This window comes from Macrobrachium rosenbergii, chromosome 25 (genome assembly GCF_040412425.1).
Source record: "Macrobrachium rosenbergii isolate ZJJX-2024 chromosome 25, ASM4041242v1, whole genome shotgun sequence".
In the NCBI taxonomy this organism is placed as follows: Eukaryota; Metazoa; Arthropoda; class Malacostraca; order Decapoda; family Palaemonidae; genus Macrobrachium; species Macrobrachium rosenbergii.
The window spans coordinates 17833821-17846320 of NC_089765.1; the positions used below are offsets into that span (position 1 = coordinate 17833821).

At 36.0% G+C, this 12500-nt stretch overlaps 1 protein-coding gene across 1 annotated transcript in view; it reads right to left on the minus strand.

Annotated features, from left to right (window-relative positions):
• The window catches only part of LOC136852390 (uncharacterized), a 24778-nt gene that overhangs the window by 6505 nt on the left and 5773 nt on the right, over nt 1–12500 (minus strand). The window contains exons 3-8 of the mRNA XM_067126983.1: nt 11227–11401; nt 10388–10507; nt 9010–9043; nt 4932–5142; nt 2797–2858; nt 2474–2555 (exon numbers count right to left, since the gene is read on the minus strand). Of these exons, the coding sequence (XP_066983084.1) occupies nt 2825–2858; nt 4932–5142; nt 9010–9043; nt 10388–10507; nt 11227–11401 (574 nt within the window). The 3' untranslated portion in view covers nt 2474–2555; nt 2797–2824. The remainder of the gene's footprint in view (nt 1–2473; nt 2556–2796; nt 2859–4931; nt 5143–9009; nt 9044–10387; nt 10508–11226; nt 11402–12500) is intronic.

Below are 12500 nucleotides of genomic sequence, written 5' to 3' on the forward strand. Positions count from 1 at the left end.
AAAGAAATGAGAGAGAGAGAGAGAGACAAAAGTTTCACAGGTTTAAAGAAAAAAATGTTGCCAGCACTGTAACGACAGTTTTAAATAATTTTTATTTTTTGCTTCACAGAGAGAGAGAGAGAGAGAGAGAGAGAGAGAGAGAGAGAGAGAGCAAGCCAGGTGATTAACGCGTCAAGTGTAATTACCTTGCATGATCATGTCAGGATCAAAAGACATGTCGGCATAAAGGAAAGTGCCTCATGTCAGACATGTTTTTTTTTTTTAGAACTGCATTCTTAAATTTAATAAACATTTCCTCTTCCCTCAGTTGCTTTCTCTTCCTTTCTCTTCGTTTTCTCCTGCGTTTCCTTTTCCTCCCTGCGTCCACTTCTCCCTTGTAAGTGGCTTCTTCAATGACCTCATGAAACTTTTGAAGAGAACATTTTTTTTTCCGTTCGTGGAAGGAAGTGTACAGAAGAATTATACACTTCATACACTTCACTCACATGGTTCATGAAAAGGGATTATACATATTTATAGAGATTTCGAAAATGGATATTTTTATGTTAAAATAATTTTTTTAAGGGCGGTAGAACAGTTTTGAAGAGGGTATAAATATATGAGATATTTTATAACACCGTATCGTGGTTCTGAGTTATAAATAGAAGGATCCACAGTGGTATTCTTGCTAAACAAGAGTACCATTGTGGATCCTTCTATCTATAAAATTATAAATATATATTTAACGAATGTTGAATATTTATATACAACAAGTATGATAAATGTAGGTTTTTATTTGAGTCCTTGCGTTCAGAGTGATCAACTTTAGTTAGGTATTGGTTAGTAATCAAATGTGGTTACATCCTAACAAGCACTGCAGTTATCAGTTATATTACATAAATTTACAGACCATCTCTGAAAAGACCTGTAAAATATTAGGTAATTTATATACCTCTGAAGACAGATTGCCTGTATTTGATATTTAAATTTGCAGTCCTCTGAACAACGACCACCTATACATAATATTGAATAGTTTAAAGGTCTCCCTCTGAAGATAGACCCACCTGTGTAATATGGATTGAAAATTGGAATTTCAAAGTAACCAAAGAAAGTTACAGAGAGATGACTATTGGCCTAATTATTGTTTCGCGACGTTTCTTAATTAAATCAAATTACTTTTTCATTCCAGTATTCGTGTTTACGATTTTTTCCCCTTCTTCAATGTCAACATACTTCGATATAGGGTGTATACCTGAAGTGCTAAAAGCAGGTACTTTGTCAGTGATATGTCCTTCCAAATTCTTTCCTCCTCCTCCTCCTCCTCCTCCTCTTCATCTTCCTCCTCTCCTCCTCATCCTTCTGCTCCTCCTCATCCTTCTGCTCCTCCTCCTCCTCCTCCTCCTCCTCTCCTCCTCCTCCTCCTCCTCCTCTTCGTCTCCTCCTCCTCCTCTTCCCCTCCTCCTCCACCTCGTCTTCGTCTTCTTCTTCTTGTCCTCCTCCTCCTCCTCCTCCCATACTCTTTCCTCCTCGTTTAAATAAAATAGAACCCCAAAAGCACTAATAAGTGAGCAGTCCACGACAGCAGAACCAAAACTAGCAGCCCTCTGCTGCTGCTGCTGTTGGGTGCCAGAATAAAAAAAAAAAAGACCGGTTGGGAGATAATTGAAAGTCTATATGAAGAGCAGATTCGAGACGACGAGGGCTTTGAGGGCTTTCAAGATTATTGGGCTGTGTGCTGTTCATTAATATCTCGCGGGAAAAAGCCCGAAGGAATGGCAAACAGAGTGTGATCAGCCCCTACTTCGACGATGGGTCTTTGAGGGTATACGCTTGCGATGTGATATATCCTTTCTCGTGTGATGTTGGTGCGGGCTTTGCCGTTTCTCTCGCGTTTTGCTTGGTACCTGTTTGTCCTATTTCCTTCATGATGCTCAGGGCTGGCTCTCTCTCTCTCTCTCTCTCTCTCTCTCTCTCTCTCTCTCTCTCTCTCTCTCTCATTATATAGGGAGAGAGTGAGAGTGAAAGAGAGAGAGAGAGAGAGAGAGAGAGAGAGAGATAGAAAGAAAAATATGTCCTTGCATTTCATTAGCTACCTATTGCTATATATTCTCTCTCTCTCTCTCTCTCTCTCTCTCTCTCTCTCTCTCTCTCTCTCTCTCTCTCTCTATATATATATATATATATATATATATATATATATATAAATATATATATATATAAAAATTATCTGTATTATATATACAGTATACTGAGTATTATATATATATATATATATATATATATATATATATATATATATATATATATATATATATATATATAGATATTTATATATATATAAAAGAGAGAGAGAGAGAGAGAGAGAGAGAGAGAGAGAGAGAGAGAGAGAGAGAGAGAGAGAGAGAGAGAGAGAGAACACTAAACTGCATAGGGAATCTTTATGGCAATAGAGAGCCAATGCAATGCAGATGCTACATTAAGGTCGTCATCTCACCTTGTCCAGATTAGCAACAACTGCATGACCTGACGCAGTAACTGATACGCTCCCCCGAGGCTCCAGGTAACTGACCTCACACCTGTAATTAAGAATTCTTTCTAATTTGCATATTTTATCAACAGAGACAAACTCTGCTCTTTTCCAGTGACATTAAAACTGTTGTGACTCTTGAAACAAATTATACGATTAACTGTTGTGATATATATATATATATATATATATATATATATATATATATATATATATATATATATATATATATATATATATATATATATATATATATAAAAATAAGAAAGAAATTTTAGGGAACTACTTACGTAATCAGACATCTTTTCTGTTCACACTCTATGTATTCAGTTTCCTCTCGTCCACCAGGGATCTGAAAAGAAAAAAATTAAAGAATTCAAATTTATTCCCCAATACTTTGGCGAAGTTGATTTACACACACACACACACACACACACATATATATATATATATATATATATATATAAATATGACTATATCGAACCCAGGTCTCTCATAAAGCAAGGGCGTAACCACTATATACAAGTCTAAAAGAAGTTGGAACCTGAGAGCAACTGCACCCATATTACCTAAGCTAACTGCTTGCATACCATAGTTTTCCCCAACTTCCTACTCAGCAATGACCCAATAGACAACATTTCGTTCGAATTATCCCTTCTGAGTGAATAAGATACGTATATATATACAGTATATATTAACATTAAGCCTTTACCCCAAAAGTATTTTGAAAAAACATTAAAGTTACAGTAATATTCGTGATTTACCTCCTACCATATAATAGTCACTGCCAAATTCATATTGTAATTGCTGAATCATGGATGAACCTCCTATTTACTACAACTACTGCAGAATTAGCAGTTCTTTATACCTTTGCAGAATGCTCATCAGCAACATGTCGAGAACCCTTTAAAATGCTGCATCGTTTAACTTATCTTACAAGCAGTAACTTACCTCTTTAAGATGAATATGTTTCCATTCCAGTGCCTTTTCAACCCTTTCTAGTCCTCTTTTTCCTCTTTTCCCATAACACTATTCTCTTGTAACCTTTTCAGAAACATATCATCCTACATTCTCTCCACAGGTCCAGCCCATCTCAAAATACTGTTGATCTACATTTTTAAGTTTCAGTGACTGTTTTGCCGCTTCATGCTTCTAATCTTACCATTCCTTTTAACGGAAAAATAAATAGAATAATGATCTTGAAAACACTCTGGTCCATTTTGTCTAAGTCATGCTAACTTTCTGTCACCTCCGGCACCTTAACACTTATTGTCTCCATTCATTTGAATAAAAACTAAAAGATTAATGATCTATAAACCATTCTCTTTTTATATTTCTTAGGATCTTTTTCCTGCCGTCGTTCTTTGCAGCGTCAGTAAATAAAAAATGTCCCCCTTTTACCATAAAGCCCCCCCCTGTGCATATTTCATTCCGTTTGGACTACGTACAAAAACTACAAGAGGAGCCCGAGGGGGTTTTTCCATTAATGTAGGTGCCCCCTTTTGTTAGTTTTTAAAGGCCAACACAAAGATCGTAGCATTACCAACAAAAGAAACTTCCTTTGGGAGCCGTGATTAAATTCTAAGGTTGAGCATTTGATAGACTTAAAATTTCCCGGAAGAGAGGAACCTCCAATCTCGAATGTCAATACTACATTTTAAAGAGACTTTTTTTTTTCCTTTTCGAAAGCAAATTAAACGCACAGGTGTGAAGAAGAGATGCGTTTATGGCCCCGAGGAGTGACGGGAAGATGTTCCGGATAGAAAGTTGGTGATGCAACGTGAGAGATTGACAGATGGAAGAGTGGACAAAATTTCAAATTAGATAAATAGATAGATACATAGATAGATAGGTAGATAGATGGATAGCAGGTGTATGTGTAAACCATGAAATCAATTAAATCAGCTTGAGATGGAATTTTATAAGATTGAAGTTTTCATGAGGTACAAACTTCCTCAAACATTAAGAATAAGTCATTTCTGTCTTCATCTAAGCATTAAGGAATTTTGAGAATAAACTTTTGCTTTCATCAATACCTTCTGTCTCCCGTAGGGGGTTGGTGCGGTCAGTGCATCTCATGCGGTGCACTGTAGGCATTACTGAAGGTTCTTTGCGGCGTGCCTTCGGCCCCTAGCTGCAACCCCTTTCGTTCCCTTTACTGTACCTCCTTTCATATTCTCTTCCATCCTACTTTCCACCCTCTCCTAACAATTGATTCATAGTGCAACTGCTTTGAGATTTTCCTCCTGTTACACCTTTCAAACCTTTTACTGTCAATTTCCGTTTCAGCGCTGAAAGACCTCATAGGTCCCAATCCTTGGCCTTTGGCCTAAATTCTATATTCAGTTCAGTACCTTCTGTCTTTGAGCACAAGCAGGCGTATGTACAAACCACGAAGGCAATCAAATCAACTTCAAGCACTCACCTGTGTTTCCTAGATATATTGTTCTTAGGGGTGACGTGAGAGACTCTCCTGTCTCCCAGATCACCTCTCGTCATCAGTGGCTCGTAGGATGGCTCTCCCTCTCCTGAAGGAGATGTTGTCGGGTGTTCTGTAGTTCCAAAGCCGTCGAGGGACTTCGCCGGGGGAATAACCTCGTCATAGGTCGCTTGTCTCTTTCTTCTGGTGTTCCCTACTGGAAAAACAAGATTGATTTATTAATAAGATTCCATGTCTGGTGTTAACACCAGTTCACTTGTAAACATCTAAAACTTTTAACTGGTTGAATGTATGGGTATATGGGAGTTTCTGAAATCCTCAGACTGTTAGATATATGCTATATGGGAGTTTGTATCCTGGACGTTAATGTCTTTGTCAAATATGCCCTGACCTATAGGATCCTTTGGCATAGGATTCCGAGATCCATTCAGTCTTGAATTCTACAGCTTGCATTTAATTTGTTGTAGAATATCATCTCATTTATTTTAAATTCCTTTCCCACTTTTAACATATTTCATAGATGAGATGGAAGAGGTACTGGAAAGAATGTGCCTTAGTATTCAGGAAACAAATCTGTGCAAGCAAGATAGTTGTTAGTGTAATGAGCGTATAGACATCCGATGCATGATTGGTAAGCTTACTCTTTAGAGGCATGAAATGGCTTATGCAATGGAGGTCTTATACGTGGAGCGGATTTTCTATCGTTTTTGGGGGGTTATAATAATGACTATTTTTCCTGAAAATTGGGGAAACTGGCTCTCTCTCTCTCTCTCTCTCTCTCTCTCTCTCTCTCTCTCTCTCTCTCTCTCTCTCTCTCTCTCTCTCTCTAATGTATATATACAAATATATTTATATAGATATATAAAAATAATCAACACACTGGGTTCTGATCCTGATGTGAGTCATATATTTATATATATATATATATATATATATATATATATATATATATATATATATATATATATATATATATAAATTTCTGACTCATCGGGATCGAACCAGGTCTCTCAGGTGGAAAGCAAGGGTGTTACCCACTGGGCCATACAAGTCTAAATATATATAACTGCTTGCATATATATAACTATATCATGACCCAATAGACAACATTTCATATCTGAGTATATATATATATATAAATTTCTGACTAATGGTCTATATTTCTAAAAGACAACCTGAGAGCAACTACCCAAGGATAACATATACCAGCGAGTTTTCCCCAACTTCCCGACTCAGCAACGCCCTTGCTTTCCACCTGAGAGACCTGGGTTCGATCCCGACGTGAGTCAGAAATTTATTTCTGTAACCACACGTGATTGTGTGTTGATGATTTCTATCTTATTCACAGAAGGGATAATTCGAATGAAATGTTGTCTATTGGGTCATTGCTGAGTCAGGAAGTTGGGAAAACTCGCTGGTACAAGCAGTTAGCTTGCCCAGGTAATTCCTTCAGTTGCTCTCAGGTTCCAACTTCTTTTAGACTTGTATGGCCCAGTGGGTAACGCCCTTGCTTTCCACCTGAGAGACCTGGGTCGATCCCGACGTGAGTCAGAAATTTATTTCTGTAACCACACGTGATTGTGTGTTGATGATTTCTATATATATATATATATATATATATATATATTAAAGTTATATTTGTACATACATACATACATACGCAGCCAACTACAAATACAGAAAATAATCTCTCGAACATTTTCTCCCTTTCTGAATGACCTGAACTCTCCCAGCCCTTGCTACTGCTGCTTCTGCTGTGCCAACCCTTCCAAACAGGTCCTGGGAGACAAAAGAACCCAGCAGAAGACTCGACGGGAAAAAAGAAAACCCACTGGCTATAGAAATCACCCCTACAGGTAGTTGTTCTGGGTGAACAATAGAGAGCAGCGCCCCCTCCCTAAAACGGCCTGTTCACTCCTGCCCTCCTCCTCCTGGGGGAGTAGTCTTCCTCCTCCTGAGGGAGTAGGCTTCCTCCTCCTCGTCCTCCTTCTCCTCCTCCTCAAGTGGTAGCCTCCCTATTCCTCAGGGGATAGCCCTCCTCCTCAAGTGGTAGCCTTTCCTATTCCTCAGGGGATAGCCCTCCTCCTCCTCCTCCTCCTCCTCCTCCTCCTCCTCGGGGGGTAGCTCACCTTTTCTTCCTCAGGGAGTAGCCTTCTCCTCCTACTCAGGGGGTAGACTTCCTCCCCTCCTCCTCCTCCTCCTCCTCCTCCTCCTCCTCCTCCTCCTCCTCCTCCTCCTCCTCCTCCTCCTCCTCCTCCTCCTCCTCCTCCTCAGGGGGATTCTGTGTTGTTATTTCTGTTCCTGAAAAGTTCCCCGTTTCCATTTCTGTTCTGCCTCCCCCTCTATTCATTGGTTGAGTCTTGCTATTATTACTGATCGTTTCTCGTCTTGGGTTGCATTTTTTTTTTTTTTTTTTTTTAATATCGTTCGGGAAAGGTTCCTGGTTTGGGGAGTATGATGTGACTCTCTATGACTGTATCCTGGTTTAGCAATTTTATGAAAAAACTGTCGAGATGGCTGTTTGTCTGTCCGTACGCACTTTTTACTCTCGGCCCTCAGATCTTAAAAACTACTGAGGCTAGAGGGCTGCAAATTGGTATGTTGATCATCCACCCTCCAATCGTCAGACATACCAAATTGCAGCCCTCTAGCTTCAGTAGTTTTGATTTCATTTAAGGTTAAAGTTAGCCATGGTCGTGCGTCTGGCAACGCTTTAGGACAGGACACCACCGGGCCGTGGCTGGAATTTTGTTGGGCCGAGGCTCATATAGTATTATACGCTGGACAGAAAACTCGATTGCGCCGAAGAAACTTCATCGCAATTTTTACTTGTTTTAATAATGTTAATAGACTTCAAAGGTAATAGTAGAGAGAGAGAGAGAGAGAGAGAGAGAGAGAGAGAGAGAGAGAGAGAGAGAGAGAGAGAATGCCACTCAGTATCCCCTAGGCCATTTTTTCTTTTTCTTTCAAGTTAAACGTGCTGTATATTGTTTATATATATACACGTTATATACTGTGTATATATATATATATATATATATATATATATATATATATATATATATATATATATATATATATATATATATATATATATATATATATATATATATATATATATATATATATATATATATATAATATATATATATATATATAATATATTATATATATATATCCATAAATATAAATATATATATCCATGTATATATAAACATATACATGCATACGTTGCATCGGAAGGATGATGACGTCAGCCACTCCCTGAGGAAGTCTGAATTTCCTTTGATATACTTTACTTCCTTTGGAAGTCTTTGCCCTAGATTTTATCTGTTCTTAAACAAACTCTCTTAATGTGTATTCCATTACTTCTGTTTCATCTCTCCCAGACGCGTTCATGTCTGTGCGTGTGTGTCTGTGTGTGTATGAGTGTGTGTGTGTATGTGTGTGTCGGTTACTAATGTATAGTTTCATATTTGTGTTTATTGAAGCCTTTAACGTATAATTACATTATGATGATATGTCATTGCATAAGTAATGAGTCATTGGCTTATTATTATTATTATGATAATCAGAATGTTATCCATGTAATTCATTACTCGTCAATAACTGACGTTTAGATTGCATTTGATGATACAAGACAGACTAATGATAATTATACTGATAATTATGTTTCGTAATTACTCTTATTCAGTGTCCAGAGGGTTGAATATTGGGGAGATTATCATTTTCTTTTATTTTAAAGTATGTAAATTGTTGACGTAATAATTCTGTGGAGTAAACTTGAATGTCAAATACAGTGAAAATTATACTTGTCATACTACTCTTGTCATACATACGTTAAAAACTGCTACGTATCTGAAATATTTGCTATTATTATTATTATTATTATTATTATTATTATTAACTTTCTTGAATATTTATTTATTTATTATTATTTTTGTATTAGTATTAACTTTCTAAAATATTTATTTATTTATTATTATTATTATTATTATTATTATTATTATTATTATTATTATTATCTTTCAACAGTGTTTCTAAGCATTTCTAAGCATCTTACCTAAGTCCGTGTGACCGCTGACTGGATCCAAAACCTGCAAAAAAAAAAAAGAGAAATCTATCAAAACTTTTGTTATTGAATTATGAACCTTAATATTATTACTATTAATCCAAAAGAAAATTGGGTCTAATAAAGTATGTTATTTTATCTACCTTTATTTTGTATTCATAGTAATTGAACTACTGTATTTAAACTGTATTATCTCTGAATGTCGTTTGTATACAGATGACTGATTTCACGTTTCATTAACAATGGCGAGAATTTATTGATTAAAATGATTGTTATAATTTAACTTTACTATATAGAGCTTTTAACTAGAACATAAAAAAGGGAACATTCTCTCTCTCTCTCTCTCTCTCTCTCTCTCTCTCTCTCTCTCTCTCTCTCACTGCTACAGGTTTGCTTTAATTCTCTTTTTAGTATAAAGGTATCTGGCCTACTTCATTTTTGCATATTTATGGCACCAAAATAAATTTGCATACTCTTCAGAATAACACACCCCATAGTGGGGGAGTGCCGCCAGTGCACCTCATGTGGCGCACTGTAGGCATTACTTAAGGTTCTTTGCAGCGTGCCTTCGGCCCCTAGCTGCAACCCCTTTCGTTCCTTTTACTGCACCTCCTTTCATATTCTCTTTCTTCCATCTTACTCTCCTTTAGTTCCTCATTGGACGGGTTGGTATCGTTCTCGGCTAGCACTCTGCTGGGCCCGCGTTCGATTCTCCGACCGGCCAATGAAGAATTAGAGAAATTTGTTTCTGGTGATAGAAATTCATTTCTCATTATATTTCGGTTCGGATTCTACAGTAAGCTGTAAGTCCCGTTGCTAGGTAACCAGTTGGTTCTTAGCCATGTAAAATAGATCTAATCCTTCGGGCCAGCCCTAGGAGAGCTGTTAATCAGCTCACTTGGTGGTTAAACTAAGGTATACTTACTTTCCACCCTCTCTAACAGTTGATTTATGATGCAACTGCTTTGAGGTTTTCCTCCTGTTACACCTTCCAAATTTTCATTGTCAATTTCCGTCTCAGCGCTGAGTGACCTCATATGTCCCAGTGCTTGGCCTTTGGCTGAAATTCTATATTCAGTTTAGAATAACACAAGTAATTAATCGTAATCGTAATTTTAACTATAATATATTTAAGTGTAAAGAAATTAAAAAGCGAGCAATCAACCTTTTTATTTTTCATATTTTGTTCCGTGGAAATTAGGATACGAAATCCACATGCGGTATCGAAATCGCTTGTCATTATTGCAACGTGTGATGCCATTTATAATTCTTCCTTTCCCGAATCTCGTTTCCGTAACCTCCCGAATCATAACATATATTAAAGAATGATATAAGACAAAAAATACTTTTGTATAAACGTTTGCAATACCTGCATGTTCCAAGGGTTGATCTGTGGCCAATCACAGGTCACATTCTCAGACATCGTTGGTTCTTCGTGGAGATAGAAGATTCTGTCGTCGCCTCTGAAGAGTGCTAGTTGTATGAGCAACTGCAGTGAAGAGTGTTTGAATAAATTAATCATTATGTGTGTGTATATATATTATATATATATACAGTATATATATGTGTATATATATATACATACATATACACACATACTTATACATATATAAATATATATTAAAAACTATATATAGCTTATATATATATATATTTTACCTAAGACAAAAGAACATTATAGTTTATATACTATATTACATTGAATAAATATATAATATTATGTGAATCATTAATGGATTTATAAGTATATATATATTATATAATTTTATATATATAAATATCTAAGAATATAATTACCTAAAACAAAAGAACATCGTTTCCACTAATATTATGGGAATCCTTTGGATGAAGAATATAATAATCGTTTCACTGAATTGGATACATAATTATTTGAAAAAAAAACACTTGCTATGCAGACCCATTCATTCCTTTTACTGTACCTCCGTTCACATTCTCTTCCTTCCGCCTCACATCCCACCCTCTCCTAACAGTCGTTTCAATGTGCAACTGCGAGGTTCTCCTCTTGTTTTTCCCCTATTCAGCAATTCTCACTGTCAATTTCCCTAAGCAAAGGTCCCAGCGCTTGACCTTCTGCCTAAATTTGTATATTCCACTCATTCATTCCACTCAAGACAAAGCATTCGATCCGAACATCGCCTGGCAAACAATTTAGAACTTCCAGTAGCGAGCGCATCTCTTCAGTCTCACCTTGGCTCCCTTGACTGGGCTCGGTCCCATGTTGGAGAGCGAGAAACTCTGGGCGATCTTGGGTCCCAGGCGGTCAGCTGGCAGGGAGTGGTTCTGTGGCGGGAATATGGACTGGATCTCTGACCACGAAAGCGTCTCGTTGACCTTGACCGTGGTCGAATCTGGCTGAGATTTCCTGCGGAGGAAAGTGGGGAAGGTTGGGGATTTGGATGGATTGATAATAATAATAATAATAATAATAATAATAATAATAATAATAATAATAATAATAAAATAGAACCCCACACTATAAAAAAACACCCAGTAGAATAGAATGACTGTGATAGACCCCCCAAATGATAATAATAATAATAATAATAATAATAATAATAATAATAATAATAATAATTATTATAATAATAATAAAGGAAAAACTAAAATCGTGATTATAATAAAAACAACAAGATTGTTAAAAAAACTAAAATCGTGATATAATAAAAACAACAAGATTGTGATAAAAAATTAGTAATAATAATAATAATAATAATAATAATAACAATAACAACAACAACAACAACTGAATTATGATCGGTAAGTGAGAATTAAGGTCATGGTAAAAAATTAAAATCGTAATATAAAAGAAAAATGATTAAAAATTATAGATCGAAAATTAGTAATAATAATAATAATAATAATAATATAATAATAATAATAATAATAATAGTAATAATAATGATAATTGATTATGATCTAACAGTGAAAATCGTACTTTTAAATAATAATAATAAAATAATAATAAAAATAATAATAATAAAAAAATTTAATTATGATCCAAAAAATATCTGCATCGAAGGAAGAAAATTAGAAAAAAATTAAGTATAAATGATAAGTACAAAAAATTCTTGCAACCAACCTAAACAGTAGGTCTATGACGTCCGTGAAGAAAGGAAAAGTTTTTTCTTTATACTTCCTCCAGTAAATAAGAAAAGAAGTAAATGAGATTTGTTGTAAATTCATTTACAGTTGCTCTTTGCCATCTACAAAGAAATTTTACTTTTTCATATAGATGATAGACTGAAATATGCTCACAGTTGATAACATGTCCGCCCTTTGGCGTGTAATACAAAGAATTTGTTTCTAAGATGGGAAACTGATTAATTCAGTGCCTTGTCACAATTTTTATAATTCCACTTTTGCCTCTGAAGCTTACTCCCTAGTCGGGGTCGCTGTTTTTCATGCGCCCCCCACCGGCAGTTTTTTATCTTGAACGGGCCATAATGTAATGCCTCTAAACC